Source organism: Rhinolophus ferrumequinum, chromosome 24, assembly GCF_004115265.2.
Source record: "Rhinolophus ferrumequinum isolate MPI-CBG mRhiFer1 chromosome 24, mRhiFer1_v1.p, whole genome shotgun sequence".
Lineage (NCBI taxonomy): Eukaryota > Metazoa > Chordata > Mammalia > Chiroptera > Rhinolophidae > Rhinolophus > Rhinolophus ferrumequinum.
In genome coordinates this window covers 1,519,542-1,543,410 of record NC_046307.1, presented here as the reverse complement: position 1 = coordinate 1,543,410, position 23,869 = coordinate 1,519,542, and the positions used below count along the sequence as shown (strand labels likewise).

General features: G+C 39.8%; 1 protein-coding gene across 4 annotated transcripts in view; it reads left to right on the top strand.

Moving 5' to 3' along the window:
• OBSCN (obscurin, cytoskeletal calmodulin and titin-interacting RhoGEF) overlaps window positions 1-23,869 on the top strand; it is a 156,055-nt gene that overhangs the window by 28,484 nt on the left and 103,702 nt on the right. For all 4 annotated transcript variants that reach the window (XM_033095762.1, XM_033095760.1, XM_033095759.1 and 1 more), the window contains exons 10-12: window positions 12,705-12,980; window positions 16,202-16,477; window positions 17,131-17,406. In XM_033095762.1, the coding sequence (XP_032951653.1) occupies window positions 12,705-12,980; window positions 16,202-16,477; window positions 17,131-17,406 (828 nt within the window). The remainder of the gene's footprint in view (window positions 1-12,704; window positions 12,981-16,201; window positions 16,478-17,130; window positions 17,407-23,869) is intronic.

The following is a 23,869-nucleotide window of genomic DNA, read 5'->3' as shown; positions in this document are numbered from 1 at the left end:
GATGGAGAGGGGTGCTGGGGGTGAAGTGGACAGAGTGGCTGTCAGGTGGGTGTGGGGATAAGAGGGGGGAGATGGAAGGTGAGTCTCAGGCTTTGTGGATGCATAGAAGGAGGTGCCACTTTCTGAGATGTGGCAGATGGACAGGTGCAGGTTTGCAGGGAGGAGTGGGTGATGAGCCAGCGTGGGTACCTTGGACGTCTGGGGGCAGTCAGGTATCTGGGTGTGGACCTTATCAGTGCTGGGCTGGAGAGGGACATGGGATTTGTCAGCATGTTGGTGGTGGGAGAAGCTGGGCATGTGTCAGGGAACCAGAGGATAAGACAGCGTGGAGGAGAGCATGGTGGCAGGGCTACGGGAATACTGAGGTTGCCAAGGCCATGATAGGAGAACCCAGAGAGGGCTGGTCCTGGGCCAAGAGAAGACTTTCATTCTAAGGGTGAGGCAAGGGTGCTAACACCATGGAGAAATCAGGAAAGCTGGGAGGAGCTGAAGGATGGAGCCCCGTGGGCATCAGGGAGGTGAGGTGAGCTGAGGAAGTGGACATAGCCAATGTCTGTGGCTGTGTTGGAAAGCCTTGCTTTGAGGGGGAGGAGAGTGAGCAGTGGGGGAGACCCCGTGAGGGGAGACTGACCGTTGTCCTTGGAGACCCCTGTCAACTGCTGTGTGGATTGTTGGATTACTGCCACCTGCCATCCAGCAGCCTGCGCTGGCATGGTACCAGGTCACAGAAGTGGACAAGCCAAAGTCGGCCAGCCAGACACTTTATCTTTTCCTCTGTGAAGAATAAATGTAAGGCACACAAATAGAACCATTTGTATTTTGGACACAGCTGCATTTTTTTTTTAAAGATTAGAAATCCAATTAGAAATCATGTAACCCAGGGATATTGCCAGTTCTTGGTGACATCACATAAGAAATTCCCCTTGAAAATACGTGTACTAAGATGTGCTGGCCCAAAGCCAAAAGTTTCTGCTGACTTCCTTTGGGAAATCAGAGAGGTGTTCCCAAAGCATAAAGTCTACAGTGGATGAAATTGAATGATCTCATTTGGAAAAGTAGAGTTAACAATACCCGACGTGGATTTCTGGTCCCAGCAGTACTGGGGACTTATATAGGATGAATCTCTTCCACCATGGACATCTGAATATGAGTTGGTGCACAGTTGGTGGGGTTTTGGTTCCAGGGACCAAGGCATGACTTCCAATACCAGTTTGCAAACAAGCAGTGGGAGCTTAGGTTCGAGAGTGATGGGCAAGTGGAGCAGAGACCACTGTAAAAGCTGGTAACCTTATAGAACCATGTCGGTGGACAAATATATTAGAAAAGCCATCATCTGGCAGTCCAGGAATGTGACAAGGCACTTATTTTTCTGCCTGACGTGGGTGGGAAAAGAATCCTTAAGAAGTGGAAACCTATTCTTCACTTGGGATTGGGGCTTGAATTCATAGTACTAGGGACTACCAGACTGAGAAATTAACCTACAAATGGGGCACCAGGCCAGAGATACCCCTGGAGTACCTGGCAAGACTGTTTACTCAGAATGGATAACCCTCCACTCAGGCCATATGGAATTACCATCGCACAAAGAAGCCCTGCTAAAGACGCACTCACAACAAAAATATATCTAAGCACCAGAGAAGCAATCCAATATCAACGAGTCGGAAGTTACAGAAAAGGTCAGAATTGGCCCCAGGAACTTAGGATGGTAGAAGGACAATCTGAAAGAGCATGTGAGATAAGCGTACTTAAAATGACTAAAGAGGTATCTGGGAGACTTGGAAACAAGAAAAAGTGAAACACTAGGAAAAACACCAGGCAGATTTAAAGAACCAAATGAAACTTCTTTTTTAACTTCTTATTTATTTATGTATTTAATTTATTTTAATTTATTTTTATTTTTAAAGTATACAGTTGGCCCTTGAACAACATGGGGGTTAAGGGCACTGACCACCCATACAGTTGAAAATCTACCTACAACTTAAGTTAGCCCTCCACACACCCGGATCCCCATCTGCCAGTTGACCATTGAACAATGTGGGTCAGAACTATGTGGGTCAATTGAACTCCGTAGGTCATTTGAAAAAAATCCGAATGGAAGTGGACCCATGAAGTACTGTAGCTTTGTAGTATAGCTTTGTTTTTCTTTCTCATGGTTTCTTTGGCTATTTGGGGTCTTTTGTGGTCCCATATAAATTTTAGGATTATTGTTCTAGTTCTGTGAGAAATGCCATTGGTATTTTGATAGGGATTGCTTTGAATCTGTAGATTGCTTTGAGTAGTATGGACATTTTTAACACTTAATTCTTCCAATCCATGAGCATGGTATATCCATCCATTTATTTGTGTGTTCATCAATTCCTTTCATCAATGTTTTATAATTTTCAGAGTATAGGTCCTTTACCTCCTTGGTTAAATTTATCCTAGGTATTTTGTTCTTTTTGATTCAATTGTAAACGGGATTATTTTCTTTCTTTTTCTTTCTGGTAGTTTGTTATTAATGATAGAAATGCAACGGATTTCTGTATATTAATTTTATATCTTGCAACTTTGCTGAACTCATTTATTAGTTTTAATAAAACTAGTGGGATCTAGATTAGTGGGATCTTTAGGGTTTTCTATACATAGTATTAAGTCATCTGTAAATAGTGATAGTTCTACTTCTTCCTGTCTCATTTGGATGCACACCTTTTATTTCTTTTTCTTGTTTGATTGCTGTGGCTAGGACTTCCAATACTATGTTGAATAATAGTATTGAGAGTGGAAATTCTTTTCTTCTTCTAATCTTAGAGAAGCTTTCAGCTTTTCTCCATTGAATATGATGTTAGCTGTGGGTTTGTCATATATGGCCTTTGTTATGTTGAGGTATATTCCCTCTATACCACTTTGTTGGGAGTTTTTTAAAATCATAAATGGATGTTCAATTTTGTCAAATGCTTTTTCTGCATCTATTGAGATGATCTTTTGATTTTATTTCTTCATTTTATTTAAGTGGCATATGATATTGGTTGATTTGTGGATATTAAACCATCCTTACATCCCTAGAATAAATCCCATTTGATCATAGTGTAAGATCTTTTTACTGAATTTCTGAATTCGGTTTCCTAATATTTTGTTCAGGATTTTTACATCTGTATCGATCAGGGATATTGGCCTGTAATTTTCGCTTTTTTGGAGTGTCTTTGTCTGGTCTTGGTATCAGAGAAATAGTGGCCTCATCAAATGAGTGTGGAAGCTTTCCCTCTTCAATTTTTTGGAATAGGTTGAGAATAATAAGTATTAATTCTTTCAATGTTTGGTAGAATTTACTTGTGAAGCTATCTGGTTCTGGACTTTTGTTTGTTGGGATTTTTTTTTTTTTGATTACTGATTCAATTTCATTACTATTAATCCATCTGTTCAGATTTTCTGTGTCTTCCTAATTCAATCTTGGAAGATTGTATTTTACTAAGAATTTATCCATTTCTTCGAGGTTATCCAATTTTTTGGCATGTAATTGTTCATAATATTCTCTCATAATTCTTTGTATTTCTTTGGTGTCGGTTGTCACTACTACTCTTCCATTTCTGATTTTATTTATTTAGGTTTTCTCTCTCTTTTTCTTGATGAGTCTGGCTAAAGGTTTATCAATTTTGTTTATCTTTTCAAAGAACCAGCTCTTAGTTTCATTGGACTTTTCTATTTTTTTTTTTTAATTTCTGTTTCATTTATGTCTGTTCTGATCTTTACTTTTTCCTTCCTTTTACTCACTCTGGGCTTTGTTTGCTGTTCTTTTTCTAGTTTCTTTAAGTGTGAGTTTAGACTTTTTGTTTGTTTGTTTGTTTTTAATTTATTGGGGTGACAATTGTTAGTAAAATCACATAGATTTCAGGTATACAATTCTGCATTACATCATCTATAAATCCCATTGTGTGTTCACCACCCAGAGTCAGTTCTCCTTCCATCACCATATATTTGATCCCCCTTACCCTCTGGTAACCACTAAACTATTGTCTGTGTCTATGAGTTCTTGTTTCTCATTTGTTTGTCTTGTTCTTTTGTTGTTGTTGGTTTATATACCACATATCAGTGAAATCATATGGTTCTCTGCTTTTTCTGTCTGATTTGTTTCGCTTAGCATTATACTCTCAAGATCCATCCATGTTGTCACAAATGTTCCTATATCATTTTTTCTTACTGCTGTATAATATTCCATTGTGTATATATACCACAACTTCTTTATCTATTCATCTATCAAAGGACATTTTGGTTGTTTCCACGTCTTGGCGACTGGAAACAAAGCTGCAGTGAACATTGGAGCACACATGTCTTTATGTGTAGATGTTTTCAGATTTTTTGGGTAGATACCCAGGAGAGGGATTGCTGGGTCATATGGTAATTCTATTCGTAATTTTTTGAGGAACCTCCACACTGCCTTCCATAACGGCTGCACCAGTCTGCATTCCGACCAACAGTGTATGAGGGTTCCTTTTTCTCCAGCCTCTCCAACACTTCTTACTATTTGTCTTGTTGAGGATAGCCATTCTGACTGGGGTGAGGTGATATCTCATTGTGGTTTTTATTTGCATTTCTCTGATGATTAGTGATGTTGAGCATTTTTTCATGTCTATTTGCCATTTGTCCTCTTTGGAGAAATGTCTCTTCAGGTCCTCTGCCCATTTATCAATTGGGTTGTTTGTTTTTTTGTTGTTGAGTTTCATGAGTTCCTTGTATATTTTGGATATTAGCCCCTTATCAGAGGCACTGTTTGCAAAAATCTTCTCCCATTCAGTTGGTTGCCTCTTTATTTTGTTGATGGTTTCTTTTGCTGTGTAGAAGCTTTTAAGTTTCATATAGTCCCATTCGTTTATTTCAGCTTTTACTTCCATTGCCTTTGGAGTCAAATTCATAAAATGCTCTTTGAACCCAAGGTCCATATGTTTAGTACCTATGTTTTCTTCTATGCAGTTTATTGTGTCAGTTCTTATGCTTAAGTCTTTGATCCATTTTGAATTAATTTTGATACATGGTGACAGATAGCAGTCCAGTTTCATTCTTTTGCATGTGGCTTTCCAATTCTCCCAGCACCATTTATTGAAGAGGCTGTCTTTCCTCCATTATGTGTTTTTAGCTTCTTTGTCAAAAAATTATCTGTCCATATTTATGTGGTTTTATTTCTGGGTTCTCAATTCTATTCCATTGGTCTACGTGTCTGTTTTTCTGCCAATACCATGCTGTTTTGATTATTGTAGCCCTGTAGTACAAGCTAAAGTCAGGGAGTGTGATACCTCCACTATTGTTCTTTTTTCTTAAAATTGCTTTGGCTATTCGAGGTCTTTTGTGGTTCCAAACAAATCTGATGATTTTTTGTTCTATTTCTTTAAAAAATGCCATTGGGATTTTGATGGGGATTGCATTAAATCTGTATATTGCTTTGGGTAATATGGCCATTTTAACTAGGTTGATTCTTCCAATCCATGAGCACGGAATGTCTTTCCATTTCTTTGTGTCTTCTTCAATTTCTTTCAAAAATGTCTTATAGTTTTCAGCATATAGGTCCTTCACATCCTTGGTTAAGTTTATTCCTAGGTATTTTATCCTTTTGGCTGCAATTGCTAAAGGAATTGTTTTTTGTATTTCTTTTTCTGAAATTTCATTGTTAGTATATAGGAATGCAATGGATTTTTGTACGTTGATTTTGTAGCCAGCAACTTTACTGTATTCGTTGATTGTTTCTAATAGCTTTTTGATGGAGTCTTTAGGGTTTTCTATATATAGCATCATGTCATCTGCAAAGAGTAATAATTTAACTTCTTCATTCCCAATCTGGATGCCTTTTATTTCTTTCTCTTGCCTGATTGCTCTGGCAAGGACTTCCAACACTATGTTGAAAAGCAGAGGTGATAGGGGACAGCCCTGTCGTGTTCCTGAATGTAGAGCAAAGGGCTTCAGTTTTTCACCATTAATTATGAGATTGGCTGAGGGCTTGTCATATATGGCCTTTATTATGCTAAGGTATTTTCCTTCTATATCTATTTTATTAAGTGTTTTAATCATAAATGGATGTTGTATCTTGCAAAATGCTTTTTCTGCATCAGTTGATATAATCATATGATTTTTGTCCTTTATTTTGTTTATGTGATGTATCACATTGATGGATTTGCGGATGTTGAACCATCCTTGTGCCCCGGGGATGAACCCCACTTGGTCGTGATGAATGATCTTTTTAATGCATTGTTGTATTCGATTTGCTAGAATTTTGTTTAGGATTTTTGCATCTGTATTCATCAGAGATATTGGTCTGTAGTTTTCTTTTTTTGTGTTGTCCTTACCAGGTTTTGGTATCAGGGTAATGTTGGCCTCATAAAATGACTTAGGGAGTACTGTCTCTTCTTCAATTTGGAAGAGTTTGAGCAGGATTGGTGTTAGATCCTCTTTGAAGGTTTAGTAGAATTCACTAGTGAAGCCATCTGGTCCCGGGCTTTTGTTTTTGGGAAGGCTTTGGATGACTGATTCAATTTCATTACTGGTGATCGGTCTGTTTAGATTTTCCAGTTCTTCATGGTTCAGCCTTGGAAGGCTATATGTTTCTCAGAACTTGTCCATTTCTTCTAGGTTGTTGAATTTGGTGGCATATAGTCCTTCAGAGTATTCTTGGATGATCCTTTGTATTTCTGTGGCATCCATGATAACTTTTCCTTTTTCATTTCTGATTTTGTTAATTAGTGTCTTCTCTCTTTTTATCTTAGTGAGTCTAGCCAAGGGTTTGTCAATTTTGTTAATCTTTTCAAAGAAATAACTTTTTGTCACATTAATTTTTTCTATTGTCTTTTTGTTCTCTATTTCATTTAGTTCTGCTCTGATTTTTGTTATTTCTTTCTTCTGCTGACCTTGGGTTTCACTTGTTCTTCTTTTTCTAGTTCTTTAAGGTGTAACATGAGGTTATTTATTTGGGATTTTTCTTGTTTCTTGAGATAGGCCTGTAATGATATAAATTTCCCTCTTAAAACTGCTTTCACTGCATCCCAAAAATTTTGGTAGGATGTATTTTCATTGTCATTTGTTTCTATGTATCTTTTGATCTCTCCTCTAATTTCTTCTTTGACCCAGTCGTTCTTTAAAAGTATGTTGTTTAATCTCCATGAATTTGTGTTTTTTCCTGCTTTCTTTTTGCAGTTGATATCCAATTTCAAAGCCTTGTGATCAGAGAATATGCTTGGTATGATTTCAATCTTCTTAAATTTGCTAAGGCTGATTTTATGTCCCAATATATGGTCTATCCTTGAGAATGTTCCATGTACACTAGAAAAGAATGTATAGTCTGATGTTTTAGGATGAAGTGCTCTATATATGTCAATTATGTCCATTTCATCTAATGTGTCATTTAGGGCTGCTATTTCGTTATTTATTTTCTGTTTGGAAAATAGCTGTCCATAGCTGTCAGTGATGTATTTAGGTCCCCTAGTATAATTGTGTTTTGGTCAATTTCTTCCTTTAGTTTTGTTAGTAGTTGCTTGGTATATTTCGGGGCTCCCTGATTGGGGGCATAAATATTGATGACTGTTATGTCTTCCTGTTGTATACTCCCCTTTACCATTATGAAATGTCCATCTTTGTCTCTTGTTACCTTTTTCACCCTGAAGTCTGTTTCATCTGATATCATTATGGCTACACCTGATTTTCTCTGGGTACCATTTGCTTGGAGTGTCAATTTCCACCCTTTCAGTTTGAGCCTATGCTTGTACTTGTAGCTGAGATGTGTCTCTTGGAGACAGCATAGGGTTGGGTTTAGTTTTTTGATCCAATCTGCTACTCTGTGCCTTTTTATTGGTGAGTTCAGTCCATTTGCATTTAAGGTGATTATAGATATGTGAGGATTTCCTGTCATTCTATTTTTAGTTTTCTGGTAAGACTGTGTCTCCATTGTTTCTTTTCCTTTTTGTTGTTGTCTACTATTTCTGTATGGTGGTATTCTATAATGTTTCCCTCTGTTTCTTCTTTTATTACAGTATGTATTTCAGTTCTGGATTTTTCTTGAGTGGTTACCCTTAAGTTTATGTAAAAGAAAGTTTGATATTTAGAGTATTCCATTTTCTTTAGCATTCTTACTTTCTCCATTCCCATATTCCAGTTCAGGCCTTTACTCTCCCCCTTTTTATGTTTTGGATGCCACAAATTGTCCCTGTTGATGGTGCTCGAATAGCCTCCCTTAGTATTTCTTGTAGTGCAGGTCGTGTATTGGAAAATTCCCTCAGCTTCTGTATGTCTGGAAAGGTCTTTATTCCTCCTTCATATCTAAAGGATATCTTTGCTGGATACATTATTCTTGGCTCATAATTTCTCTCTTTCAATACTTTGAATATTTGGTTCCACTCCCTCCTGGCTTGTAGAGTTTCTGCTGAAAAATCTGATGATAATCTAATGGGCTTTCCTTTGTAGGTTACCGTCTTCTTTTCCCTGGCTGCCTTGAGGATTCTTTCTTTGTCGTTGATTTTAGACAGCTTCAATACAATGTGCCTTGGAGAAGGCCTGTTGGGATTGAGGTAATGAGGTGTTCTATTTGCTTCTTGGATTCGAGGATCCAGTTCTGTCCACAAGTTTGGGAAGTTCTCATTGACAATTTGTTTGAATATATTCTCTGTTCCCTTCTCTCTTTCTTCTCCTTCTGGTATGCCCATTATTCTTATATTGCTCTTTCTGATGGAGTCAGAAAGTTCTTGTAGAGTTCTTTCATTTCTTTTAAGTCTCAAGTCTCTTTCTTCTTCCATCTGTGTAATTTCCAAGTTTCTGTCTTCGATGTCACTGATTCTTTCCTCCATCTGGTCAACTCTACCACCTAAGCTGGTTATTTTATTCTTAATTTCTTCTATTGAGTTCTTAATCTCCAGAAATCTATTTGGTTCTTTTTTAAAATTTTAATCTCTTTGGTAAAATGCTCATGTTGTTCTTTGATTGCATTTCGGAGTTCATTAAACTGCCTTTCTGTGTTTTCTTGCATCTCATTTTGTTTTTTCAGAACTGCAATCTTGAATTCTCTGTCGTTTAAATAATATATTTCCATATCTTTAAGTTCCTTTTCTGGAGACTTTTCACTTTCTTTCTGAGCTGTCTTGTTGCCTTGGTTATTCATGGCAATTACTGATTTATTATTTCTCTTCCTAGACATCTACAGGAATGGCCTCTGCAACAGGTTAATAGGAAGAGGTCTTTGTTTTGTTTTCCAGTACTTGTTGGTAGAATGTCTTATTTTCTCTCCGACTGCAGCCTTTTATTTCTCTCACACGGTAGTGCTATGTTTTCTCTGTACTATTCCAGCTTCTCACACAATGGGGTATTCCCTGGGAGACGGGCTTCTCCTCCGTTAATAGTTCGCTTGGGTCACAGGGCGCAGTGTCCGTGTGGGTATGCAGAGAGCTTTTGAAGTTCCAAAGCTCTTCCTGCACCAGATTCAGAGCCCGTGTGTTTCAGCAGTTGTGTTTACTCCTGCAGGGATCCGCCCAGATAGGTGGGGCCAGGGGTGGGGTGACTTGTGAGAGGTGGCCCAGAGCAATGGCGGTGACCACCACCACAGCCGGTCTTGCTTCCACAGCTCCCTCCCCTCTGCCTGAACTAGTTGGGCTGCAAATGTGTGTCTGCGGACCACAGTTCTCAGAACAGCAAATATTCTGTTCCTTTGATCTGACACTGCTACTGTTCCACTTCTAGCACCGGCCAGGTGGGGGCGGGGCGAGCTCTGGGAGGGTAGGGAGGGGGCGGCTAGTCTCAGTGCCTAAGGCTTCCATTCTCTGCTTGGCAGTGAGGGCTTAAACCACCGTTTTCAGCCTTCTTCCCTCAGTCTTTGCTCCGAGGTCTCTGCCGTGAGCGTTGGGTTCAGCCGTGTTATATGCTGCCCCCTCAGCCCTGTGGGCCATAAGCAGAGCCCTAGCAGTCAGAGTTCTTCCCTCTCCCGCAGCTGCGGTAGTTCCGGGATGCAGCGAGCTCGGAGCACTGAGCTAGGTCTGCGTCCTGCGCCCTCCCACGTGGCTCCGTCTCCACACTTCTCCCTTCTCTCCTCCCCCACTTGCGCGATTCGCCCACCTTTAGGTGAATTCAGTAGTGGGCCTCTTCGTCTTGCCTGTCGCTGTGCAGGGAGTCCTTTGTGGAGTTATTGTTGTTCGATTAGTCGTAAATTCCATGGGAGCTTTACAGAGGCTCACCTCACGCCACCATTTTGATGACGTCTCCGAGTTTAGATTGTTTATTTGAGATTTTTCTTGTTTCTAGAGTAGTCCATATTGCTGTGAATTTCCTGTTAGCACTGCTTTCACTGTGTCCCATAGATTTTGGGTCGTTGTGTTTTCATTTTCATTTGTCTCAAGCTATTGTTTGATGCCTTCCCTGATCTCATTGTTAACCCATTTGTTGTTTAGTATCATGTTATTTAGCCTCCATGTATTTATGTGTTTTTCAGGTTTTATTCCCTGTACCGTGTTTCCCCGAAAATAAGACCTAGCCGGACCATCAGCTCTAATGTGTCTTTTGGAGCAAAAATTAATATGACCCAGTCTTATATTATAGTATAGTATGTAGTATACTATATATTATATACTATATATATACTATATATATACTATAATACAATATAGTATAATATAATGTAATATAATATAATATAATATAACATAATATAATATGTGGTATTATATTACGTTATATTATATTATATCCAGTCTTATATTATATTAAAATAAGACCAGGTCTTATATTAAGTTTTGCTCCAAAAGATGCATTAGAGTTGATGGTCCAGCTAGGTCTTATTTTTGGAGAAAGATGGTAATTGATTTCTAGTTTCATGCCATTGTGGTCTGAGAAGACGCTTGATAGATTTCAGTCTTCTTAATTTGTTGAGATTTGTTTTGCAGCCTAACCGGTTTATCCTGAAAAATGTTCCACATGCACTTGTGGAAAATAATGTATATCCTTTTGAGTGGAATGTTTGTAAGTATCTATTAAATCTGTCTGGTTCAATGTGTCATTAAGGCTGCTGTTGCTGTGTTGATTTTCTGTCCAAATGATCTATCCATTGATATAAGTGGAGTGTTGAAGTCCCCTACTATTACTGTATTACTGTATATGTCTTCCTTTATATCTGTTAATATTTGCTTAATGTATTTATGTGCTTCTACATTAGGTTTGTAGATATTTACAAGAGTTATATCCAGTTTTGGGATTGATCTCTTTATCATTATGAAATGCTCTTCTTTGCCTCTTGTCACAGTCTTTGTTTTAAAATCTATTTTGCTGACATAAGCATTGCTACCCCAGCTTTCTTTTTGTTTATTGGCATGAAATATCTTTTTCCTATCTCTTCACAGTCAGTCTTTGTGTGTCTTTTGAGCTGAAGTGAGTCTTTTTAGGCACCATATGCACAGATCTTTTTGTTTGTTTGTTTTAATTCATTTAGCCACTCTGTGCCTTTTAATGAGCATAGTCAGTCTATATACATTTAAATTAATTATTGATAGGTATGTAATATTATTGCCCAAATAAAACTACTTGAATGGTAAATACATTTGTAATGAACAAATTAGTGGAGGGATAAACAGCAAATTAGATGTAGAATTACTGAATTAGAAGATAGACCTGAGGAAATTACTGAAAATGAATCACAGATAGATAAAAAATAAGAGATAATGATAGATTTGGGGAAAAGCAGCAACAGACCTTACATATGTCTAAAAGGACTTCTGTGAGAAGCTAGAAACAATGAGGAAGATGAAATAATAAAAGAAATCAGGCATAGAATTTTTAGAAATGATAAAATATGTGAATCTGAAAATTCAAGACTCACAGGAAAGAATGGGAAACGTAAAGAAAACAAATTGACAAGTGGACACATCATAGTGAACCACAGGAAGTCAAAATCCTAGAGGAGATCTTCAAAACCACCAGAGAGAAGAAAAAGACTTATGGAGCAACAGTTATTCTTCCTGCCAACACGTCAATCGCACGAAGAACACAGAAATTAATGGCATGATCTCCAAAGTATTAAGGGTACATAATCATTGACCTAGAATTCTGTATCCAGCGAAACTGTCATTCAAAAGGGAGGGTGAAATAAAGACATTTTCAGAAAATAGATAGAGAGAATTCACAAAATCTTGCTGAAAGAATTACCAGTGGATATACATCATAAAAAAAGGAAATTTAGTCTAAAGTAACAGAATGGGTCCTAGAATAATGCAATATAAAGCAAAAAAAGTAAGTTACTGAAAAACAACATCTGATTCCAAGGCCAAATATTTGATTACACTCATGGTGACTGGTGTGTTAGAAGTTGTAGACTACAATTAGCAATCCTATCTATCAATGCTTACTGTGACTTGAGTAGCGCCTGTTCTTGGTGTCATTACATAATACATTCTCCCTGAAAATACCTATGCTTTTATGTGCAGGCTACAAATTATGCCTCCCTTTGTAAAGGTAATTATAAGATCACAGCTGGAAAATAGTTGCCAGAGTCTCAGTTGTAAGATATACCAACATGAAAGTTATTGAACTGTGAGGCTACGGATTCTGAGAACTAATTTGTTCCCTGCCTTATGCATCTTCTAAATGTGAAGTAGTCTGTGTTGGGAAACCAAAGCTTCTGGCTGGGGCATGATAGTCTTGAGAGCCAGAAAGTGGGCCCTCGTTCAGTTCTACAAATTTGATTTTCTCTGACCCTCTACGTCCCTGCCTGTCCCCAGAGCCTGCAGCCGTGTTTGTCAAGGAACAGCCATCACGCAGGGAGGTGCAGATTGCAGCAGCTGCCAGTGCCACACTGAGCTGCGAGGTGGTCCAGGCCCAGACAGAGGTGACATGGTACAAGGATGGCAAGAAGCTGAGTGGGAGCTCAAAAGTACGCATGGAGGCCAAGGGCTGCACTCGGTGTCTGGTGCTGCAGCAGGCAGGGAAGGCGGACAGCGGGGAGTACAGCTGCGAGGCCGGGGGCCAGAGGATCTCCTTCCACCTGGATGTCACAGGTAGGTTTCTTGAGGTCTTTCTTACATTCCTTAGGTTAATTATTAGGGCAAGGAGGTGTGTAGGGGTGCCACCTAATGGCCTGTTTTCTCACAAAGCTTTCCGTATAGCAGGTATTAATTACATGCTGAGGGCTGGATTTATTAAGTGCATCTTGTCTTTTTCACTTGTGTAAACTTCACAACAGCCTTGTGAGGAGTTTTGATGATTCACATTTTAAGATAAGGCACAAGGAAATTACGTAACTTGCCAAAGTTCACACAGACAGAGAACTGCAGAACCAGGATTTGTTCCCAATATTCTGGGATCATTTATTTGTTTTCTGCCTGAAGAACTGTGCCATCAGCATTTATTTTAGCAGGTCTTCTGGTGTTCTAATATTTTTGCTTGTATGAAAACATACTTGTTTTGCCTTAAATTCTGAGGGCTGTTTTCTCAGGGTATCAAATTCCAGTTTAGCAACTCTCTCCTCTTTCTCTCATGTATGTGTATGTACACACACACACACACATACACATGCACTCACGCACACACATACACACACACACAAGTTTTAAAGACACCATTCTATTGTTTTCTTTCTGGATTCCATATTTTCTTTTGAAACATCATCTTTAAGATCTATTCTGTTCTTTCAAGAGTCATGTTTTTTGTTATTTTTCCTGTTGCTTTGGTTTTGACTTTGAGCAGGTGTGGTTTTCTTCGTACTTGCACTAGTTGGGGTGGCCGAGTATCTTGAGTCTCTGGGTTTATATCTTTCATCAGCTGTAGAATATGGCTTATCACATATCTTATATGCATCTCTCTTTTTCTTTCCCTCTTAATTCTTTTTCTCTGCTTTATCACAGGTAGTTTCTTTGAACCTATCTTCTAATTCACTAACTTTCTGTTCTGCTATATCTAATCTGTTGTCAAATACACAGTAAAGTATGTTTACTGTCAGTTATTGTATTTTCAAATTCTGAAATTTCCATTTGATTAATTTCTTATAGATTCTAGACTCCATAGTAAAATTTTCATATTTGATCTATTTCCTTTCTTTCATATTTTAAAAATATGAATCATGGCTATATCATATTCTGATAATCATTATAACTGATCATCTGATATTGCCTTTTTTTGGATTTTCTATTTGCTTCTCTCCTTGGCATACCAGCTAATTTTTGAATGACTGTTACACATTGTGTGAGAAAATGTGTTAATATGGATGCTGTTAATCTTATTCCAGAAAGAGGATCACTCTTTCCTTTGCTAGGCAGGGAGAGGACGACTGAATCCCTTTAGTACCGTACTTACTCAAGGCTACGTTGCAGTTTTGATCAGGGTCATCTATGTCTGGTTTGCCCCCAATCCTGGGCATCGTCCTCAAGGGTTCCTGCAGAGACTCACGGTGTGGATAGGGGTCCCTCACCCCCAGACACTCAACTCTGATATTTGTCTCCCTGATAATGCATGATGCTAAAAGTCCACTCTACTTTTTAGAAGTTCTCTGCTTGGCTTCTTAGTCTCCTACCCCATGCAGCTTTGAAACTCATCAAATGTCTTGAGGGGAATATGGCTGAGTGTGGGGCTCAATTCTACATGGTCCCTTTTCCCTGGAGACTTGGCTGCTCAATCTCTAATTTCATCACTCTGTCCATACAGGATGTCCACAGCATGACTGGTTTCCCTGTGTCTTAGTTGCAGCCCTATGGCTGGATTTTCATTGCCAATCCATACCCAAAAGCAGAAATGCCATGAGGGAAAAGCCGGTGCTGCATGTGGCCCCATCTCTGAGCAGTTCCCTTTTACCTTCCTTGCTCACTTCATACCTATCCCTGCAGGAGAGCCCTGGCCCTAACTCTCACCTCCGTTAGAATGTCTCTTCTGGGTTTTAATCAGTGCTGCCTCCCTTTTATCATTTAGCAGTCCACCTCAATGTCACTCCTTAGTGAAGTCTATTCTGACCTTTGAATATAAGTCACCAATCAGGCCCTTCTCTATAGCATGTCATCTGTTTTATTTCATCACAACACTCAGCATAGCATTATGTCATTATTGTCACTATTTATGTTTACTTGTCTTTCTCTCCCCATTACAAGGCAAGCTCTGTGAGAACAGAGACTATATTGCTCACCATAGCACCCCAGCCACCACCATAATGCCTGCACACTGTGGGTCTTCCATTGACTTTAGTTGAGTCAATGAATGAATGAATGAATGAATGAATCTACATCATGGAACCTATGTAGTCATTTGAGTTTAATGGAACATATGCAACTTTACAAAATTGATGATAGCAGGTGTTGGTAGGAATGTGGAGAACCAGAACTCTCACACACTGCTGGTGGGAGTGTGAATTAGTACAAACATTTTGGAAAACTCTTTGGAAATATCTATTAAAGCCCAATGCAGACCTACCTATGTCCCTACCTGCGTGACCCCAAAGATATACACAAGAGTGTTCATAGCAGCTTTAGTTATCGTATCCCCAAATTGGAAACAACCCAAATGAACCACATGAGGAAAAGGAAAAATAAACGGTGGTGTCATTCAACAGAGTCCTGTACATCTGTACAGAACAGATGACTGCTCCTTATAACAACGTGGTCGATCTGACAGACATTATCTTGAGTGGAAGAATACATAATATGATTCATTCATGTGAGATCAAAGAACAGGCCAAACTAATTGTTGGTGACAGAAGTCAGGATGACGGTTACTTTTGGAAGGGTGTCATCAGTGAATGGGGAGCTGGAAATGTTCTGTTTGTCGCTATGTCCGGGGACATGGGGATAGGTGCCTAAACCTCATTAAGCTGTACAAATAGATTAGCGCAATTTGCATGTGCATTGTGTCTAAAAAAAGGTAGATTCATTTGTGGAGGACATGCCATGTGCCAAGCTCTAGGGATATAAGAGTGACCAACCCCACTTGCCCACCAGAGCTGACAATCACATGGGAAAGACAATGAAGTGGCAGTGACAGGTGCCAGAATAGCTTCGGCCACCTTCCTGCAGTTATAGGATGTTCTTGGTCAGAATACCCTGCAAACATACACTTGCGGTTCCATGACAGGACACATATGTTTGTAAACACAACTCTAACACCACACCGGCACTAATACCCTACGAGGCTCGTGGCTCCAAGGAGCAAATTTACTGAACTCTAAAGCTTTGGTGCCTATTACACAGTCTGGTACCAGCTTTGTGTCTCTGACCCTGTGCGCCCTGCCTGTCCCCAGAGCCCACGGTGGTGTTTGCCAAGGAGCAGCAGGCACGCAGTGAGGTGCAGGCCGAGGCGGGGGCCAGCGCCACGCTGAGCTGTGAGGTGGCCCAGGCCCAGACGGAGGTGACGTGGTACAAGGATGGCAAGAAGCTGAGTGGGAGCTCAAAAGTGCGCGTGGAGGCCAAGGGCTGCACCCGGCGTCTGGTGCTGCAGCAGGCGGGGAAGGCGGACAGCGGGGAGTACAGCTGCGAGGCCGGGGGCCAGAAGGTCTCCTTCCGCCTGGACGTCACAGGTCAGTTATCTGGGGAGGGGAGTGAATTAGCCTTGATCGGGGTGACGTTGTGACTGGCTCATAGCCTGACACATGGTGGTCTTTCAATTAGTCCCGGTGGGGCTGAGCTGAGCTGGGCGTGTGTCCTGCTGTGGTGGGCAGTGGACAGGGACAGTGGATGACCACAGGTGGGTGTGGCTCTGATTGGCCCACCTGGCACTCTGCCGTCTTGCATCCTCTGTGGCCCAGGCAAAGATATAGGTCTGGCTCTGGTGCCCATGGCTGGGTGGCTGGGAATTTCCCCACTGCTCCCATCCAGCTCTTGATGCCCTGTGCCTGGGCATGGTGGGAGGGCGGTGGGGAGCAGTGCAGGCTGGGGACGCTGTGGCCCAGGGCAGGGAGAGCTGGCTCTGATGGCGTGGGCTGTGCCAGCTCCAGTACCAGGCATCAGGCAGGTGTGGAAGTGGTCAAAGTTTGAGGACCAGCACCCCTCAGCCCTCCGCTCGTCAGGTCCAGAGCGTGCCGATCCCGTGTGCTCACGGGATGCAACCATTGTGTGCTATTGCGTGGAGTTCATTGCCCAGCGGCCCTGCCTCGTCTGTCCTGGTCCCCTGGTCTGCAACATGAGCTGGATCTGCTGAGGCCTCTGAATGCATGTCCCTCGCTGTCCCCAGAGCCCACGGTGGTGTTTGCCAAGGAGCAGCAGGCACGAGGTGAGGTGCAGGCCGAGGCGGGGGCCAGTGCCACGCTGAGCTGTGAGGTGGCCCAGGCCCAGACGGAGGTGACGTGGTACAAGGATGGCAAGAAGCTGAGTGGGAGCTCGAAAGTGCGCGTGGAGGCCAAGGGCTGCACCCGGCGTCTGGTGCTGCAGCAGGCGGGGAAGGCGGACAGCGGGGAGTACAGCTGCGAGGCCGGGGGCCAGAAGGTCTCCTTCCGCCTGGACGTCACAGGTCAATTCTTTGGTGTGTCTTATTAGCCTCTATGGAAGGGAGGACAGACCCTGCTGCTCTTTTTATTAGAATTCATCCCTTGACGTCTCCCATTCACCCACCACCCATTTTCACACCTAAGTTTGGGAGCATGGAGGGAGGTTTGTCTGCAGCAGGGAGAGAGGCTGTTTTTGTATACCATGAGCTGTGTTTCCATGGAGTGAAGCTTAGTCTCATTTTCCCAGTACCTGCTCAGAACCCGCTGATGGTCGTTGGTGTCTAGCACCCTGGATCTACTTGCTGCATAGTGCTGAAGGAGACCAGATGTCTCTCCCCTGGGTAGTGCTGGCAGATCACATTATGTCCTCACCCAGCACAAAGGAGGGTTCCTGCTAGTAAGAGATGTTTAAGTCATTCAACCAGGATAAAGGGAAACTTTGGCCAATTATGTAATTCCAGTTATACTTGGAATTATCTCAAGACTGAGCTTTGGGTTATCAAATGTTAGGATATCACAGATCAGTTCTTGGGGATCCTAATTTAGTCTTGTTTGGTGATGATGAATCAATTGTATTATAATTCTATAGACCTTGGTGCTTTCTCATTAGACTTCATACCTGTTGCTGGGCCAAGTGAGACTGCATGGGAGGGGTATGTGGAAGGGTGAGGGGGTGTTCCTATACACCTCAGTCGTGTTTCTGTGTAGTAGGACACAACTGTGCACTCAGAGTGCCTTCTCAGAACCCGTGTCGTGTTCCTGCTGTCCGGGACTATGGCTGTGTTGGGTGCTTCAGTTCTGAAGTAGACTAGGCATCTCAAATGGGGGTTATGAAACTGCTTTTTTTTTAAAATTTATTTTTCAATTATAGTTGATGTACAGTGTATTAGTTTCAGGTGTACAGCATAGTGATTAGACATTTATATAATTTATAAACTGATTTCCCCCAGTAGATCTAGTACCCATCTGACATTATACGTAGTTATTATAATGTTATTGACTATATTCCCTATGCCATACTTTACATCCTCATGACTGTTTTCTTGTTGTTGTTTTTTTAATTAAAGTTTATTGTGGTGACAATTGTTAGTAAAGTTACATAGATTTCAGGTGTACAAGTCTGTATTACATCATCTATAAATCCCATTGTGTGTTCACCACCCAGAGTCAGTTCTCCTTCCATCACCATATATTTGATCCCCTTTACCCTCATCTCCCACCCCCCACCCCCCTTACCCTCTGTAACCACTAAACTATTGTCTGTGTCCATGAGTTTTTGTTTCTCATTTGTTTGTCTTGTTCTTTTGTTGTTTTTGGTTTATATACCACATATCAGTAAAATCATATGGTTCTCTGCTTTTTCTGTCTGACTTATTTCGCTTAGCATTATATTCTCAAGATCCATCCATGTTGTCGCAAATGGTCCTATTTCATCTTTTCTTACTGCTGAATAGTATTCCATTGTGTATATATACCACAACTTCTTTATCCATTCATCTATCAAAGGACATTTTGGTTGTTTCCATGTCTTGGCCACCGAAAATAAAGCTGCAATAAACATTGGAGCACACGTATCTTTATGGATAAATGTTTTCAGATTTTTTGGGTAGATACCCAGGAGTGGGATTGCTGGGTCATACGGTAATTCTATTCGTAATTTTTTGAAGAACCTCCACACTGCATTCCATAGTGGCTGCACCAGTCTGCGTTCCCACCAACAGTGTATCAGGGTTCCTTTTTCTCCAACACTTGTTACTATTTGTCTTGTTGATGATAGCCATTCTGACTGGGGCGAGGTGATATCTCATTGTGATTTTTATTTGCATTTCTCTGATGATTAGTGATGTTGAGCATTTTTTCATATGTCTATTTGCCATTTGTATGTCTTCTTTGGAGAAATGTCTCTTCAGGTCCTCTGCCCATTTTTCAATTGGGTTGTTTGTTTTTTTGTTGTTGAGTTGCATGAGTTCCTTGTATATTTTGGATATTAGCCCCTTATCAGAGGCACTGTTTGCAAAAATCTTCTCCCATTCAGTTGGTTGCCTCTTTATTTTGTTGATGGTTTCTTTTGCAGTGCAGAAGCTTTAAGTTTGATATAGTCCCATTCATTTATTTTAGCTTTTACTTCCCTTGCCTTTGGAGTCAAATTCATAAAATGTTCTTTGAACCCAAGGTCTGTAAGTTTAGTACCTGTGTTTTCTTCTATGCAGTTTATTGTGTCAGGTCTTATGCTTAAGTCTTTGATCCATTTTGAATTAATTTTGATACATGGTGACAGATAGCAGTCCAGTTTCATTCTTTTGCACGTGACTTTCCAATTCTCCCAGCACCGTTTGTTGAAGAGGCTGTCTTTCCTCCATTGTATTTTTTTTGCTTCTTTGTCAAAAATTATCTATCCATATTTATGGGGGTTTATTTCTGGGTTCTCAATTCTATTCCATTGGTGTACATGTCTGTTTTTCTGCCAATACCATGCTGTTTTGATTATTGTAGCCCTGTAGTACAAGCTAAAGTCAGGGAGTGTGATACCTCCAGCATTGTTCTTTTTTCTTAAGATTGCTTTGGCTATTCAGGGTCTTTTGTGGTTCCAAACAAATCTGATGATTTTTTTGTTCTATTTCTTTAAAAAATGCCATTGGGATTTTGATGGGGATTGCATTAAATCTGTGTATTGCTTTGGGTAATATGGCCATTTTAACTATGTTGATTCTTCCAATCCATGAGCACGGAATGTCTTTCCATTTCTTTGTGTCTTCTTCAATTTCTTTTAAAAATGTCTTGTAGTTTTCAGCATATAGGTCTTTCACATCCTTGGTTAAGTTTATTCCTAGGTATTTTATTCTTTTTGCTGCAATTGCAAAAGGATTTTTTTTTATTTCTTTTTCTGAGATTTCATTGTTAGTATATAGGAATGCAATGGACTTTTGTACGTTGATTTTGTAGCTGGCCACATTACTGTATTCATTGATTGTTTCTAATAGCTTTTTGGTGGAGTCTTTAGGGTTTGCTATATACAGCATCATGTCATCTGCAAAGAGTGGTAATTTAACTTCTTCATTCCCAATTTGGATGCCTTTTATTTCTTTCTCTTGCCTGATTGTTCTGGCAAGGACTTCCAACACTATGTTGAAAAGCAGAGGTGATAGGGGACAGCCCTGTCGTGTTCCTGAATGTAGAACAAAGGGCTTCAGTTTTTCACCATTAATTATGAGATTAGCTGAGGGCTTGTCATATATGGCCTTTATTATGCTAAGGTATTTTCCTTCTATGCCTATTTAAGTAAGTGTTTTAATCATAAATGGATGTTGTATCTTGTCAAATGCTTTTTCTGCATCAATTGATATAATGGTATGATTTTTGTCCTTTATTTTGTTTATGTGATGTATCACATTGATGGATTTGCAGATGTTGAACCATCCTTGTGCCCCTGGGATGAACCCCACTTGGTCGTGATGAATAATCTTTTTAATGCATTGTTGTATTCGATTTGCTAGAATTTTGTTTAGGATTTCTGCATCTGTATTCATCAGAGATATTGCTCTGTAGTTCTCTTTTTTGTGTTGTCCTTGCCAGGTTTTGGTATCAGGGTAATGTTGGCCTCATAAAATGACTTAGGGAGTACTGTCTCTTCTTCAGTTTTTTGGAAGAGTTTCAGCAGGATTGGCATTAGATCCTCTTTGAAGGTTTCGTAGAATTCACTAGTGAAGCCATCTGGTCCCAGACTTTTGCTTTTGGGAAGGTTTTGGATGACTGATTCGATTTCATTACTGGTGATCAGTCTGTTTAGATTTTCCAGTTCTTCATGGTTCAGCCTTGGAAGGCTATGTTTCTAAGAACTTGTCCATTTCTTCTAGGTTATTGAATTTGGTGGCATATAGTCCTTCATAGTATTCTTGGATGTTCCTTTGTATTTCTGTGGCATCTGTGATAACTTCCCCTTTTTCATTTCTGATTTTGTTAATTAGTGTCTTCTCTCTTTTTATCTTAGTGAGTCTAGCCAAGGGTTTGTCAGTTTTGTTAATCTTTTCAAAGAACCAGCTCTTTGTCACATTAATTTTTTCTATTGTCTTTTTGTTCTCTATTTCATTTAGTTCTGCTCTGATTTTTGTTATTTCTTTCTTCTGCTGACCTTGGGTTTCACTTGTTCTTCTTTTTCTAGTTCTTTAAGGTGTAACATGAGGTTATTTATTTGGGATTTTTCTTGTTTCTTGAGATAGGCCTGTAATGATATAAATTTCCCTCTTAAAACTGCTTTCACTGCATCCCAAAAATTTTGGTAGGATGTATTTTCATTGTCATTTGTTTCTAAGTATCTTTTGATCTCTCCTCTAATTTCTTCTTTGACCCAGTCGTTCTTTAAAAGTATGTTGTTTAATCTCCATGAATTTGTGTTTTTTCCTGCTTTCTTTTTGCAGTTGATATCCAATTTCAAAGCCTTGTGATCAGAGAATATGCTTGGTATGATTTTAATCTTTTTAAATTTGCTGAGGCTGATTTTGTGTTCCAATAAATGGTCTATCCTTGAGAATGTTCCATGTACACTAGAAAAAAATGTATAGTCTGATATTTTAGGATGAAGTGCTCTATAAATGTCAATTATGTCCATTTCATCTAATGTGTCATTCAGGGCTGCTATTTCGTTATTTATTTCCTGTTTGGATGATCTATCCATAGCTGTCAATGATGTATTTAGGTCCCCCAGTATAATTGAGTTTTGGTCAATTTCTTCCTTTATTTCTGTTAGTAGTTGCTTGGTATATTTCGGGGCTCCCTGATTGGGGGCATAAATATTGATGACTGTTATTTCTTCTTGTTGTATAGTCCCCTTTACCATTATGAAATGTCCATCTTTGTCTCTTTGTATCTTTTTCACCCTGAAGTCTGTTTCATCTGATATCATTATGGCTACACCTAATTTTCTCTGGGTACCATTTGCTTGGAGTGTCAATTTCCACCCTTTCACTTTGAGTCTATGCTTGTCCTTGTAGCTGAGATGTCTCTTGGAGACAGCATAGGGTTGGGTTTAGTTTTTTGATCCAATCTGCTACTCTGTGCCTTTTTATTGGTGAGTTCAGTCCATTTGCATTTAAGGTGATTATAGATATGTGAGGACTTCCTGTCATTCTATTTTTAGTTTTCTGGTAAGACTGTGTCTCCATTGTTTCTTTCCCTTTTTGTTGCTGTCTTTTATTTCTGTGTGGTGGTATTCTATGATGTTTCCCTTTATTTATTCTTTTATTACAGTATATATTTCAGTTCAGGATTTTTTTTGAGTGGTCACCCTTAAGTTTATGTAAAAGAAAGTTTGATATTTAGAGCATTCCATTTTCTTCAGCATGCTTACTTTCTCCATTCCCATATTCAGGTTTAGGCCTTTACTCTCCCCCTTTTTATGTTTTGGTTGCCACAAATTGTCCCTGCTGATGGTGGTCAAATAGCCTCCTTTAGTATTTCTTGTAGTGCAGGTCGTGTATTAGAAAATTCCCTCAGCTTCTGTATGTCTGGAAAGGTCTTTATTTCTCCTTCATAGCTAAAGGATATCGTTGCTGGGTATGTTATTCTTGGCTCATAATTTCTCTCTTTCAATACTTTGAATATTTGGTTCCACTCCCTCCTGGCTTGTAGAGTTTCTGCTGAAAAATCTGATGATAATCTAATGGGCTTTCCTTTGTAGGTTACCGTCTTCTTTTCCCTGGCTGCCTTGAGGATTCTTTCTTTGTCGTTGATTTTAGACAGATTCAATACAATGTGCTTTGGAGAAGGCCTGTTGGGATTGAGGTAATTAGGTGTTTTATTTGCTTCTTGGATTCGAGGATCCAGTTCTGTCCACAAGTTTGGGAAGTTCTCATCAACAATTTGTTTGAATATATTCTCTGTTCCCTTCTCTCCTTCTTCTCCTTCTGGTATGCCCATTATTCTTATATTGCTCTTTCTGATGGAGTCAGAAAGTTCTTGTAGAGTTCTTTCATTTCTTGTAAGTCTCAAGTCTCTTTCTTCTTCCATCTGTGTAATTTCCAAGTTTCTGTCTTTGATGTCACTGATTCTTTCCTCCATCTGGTCAACTCTACTACGTAAGCTGGTTATTTCATTCTTAATTTCTTCTATTGAGTTCTTAATCTCCAGAAATTCTATTTGGTCCTTTTTTAAAATTTCAATCTCTTTCGTAAAATGCTCATGTTGTTCTTTGATTGTGTTTCTGAGTTCATTAAACTGCCTTTCTGTATTTTCTTGCATCTCAAGTTTTTTCAGAACTGCAATGTAGAATTCTCTTGTCATTTGAGTCACATATTTCCATATCTTTAAGTTCCTTTTCTGGAGACTTTTCACTTTCTTTCTGAGCTGTCTTGTTGCCTTGGCTATTCATGGCAATTACTGATTTATTATTTCTCTTCCTAGACATCTACAGGAGTGGGTTCTGCACAGGTTGATAGGAAGCGGTCTTTGTTTTGTTTTCCAGTACTTGTTGGTAGAATGTTTTATTTTCTC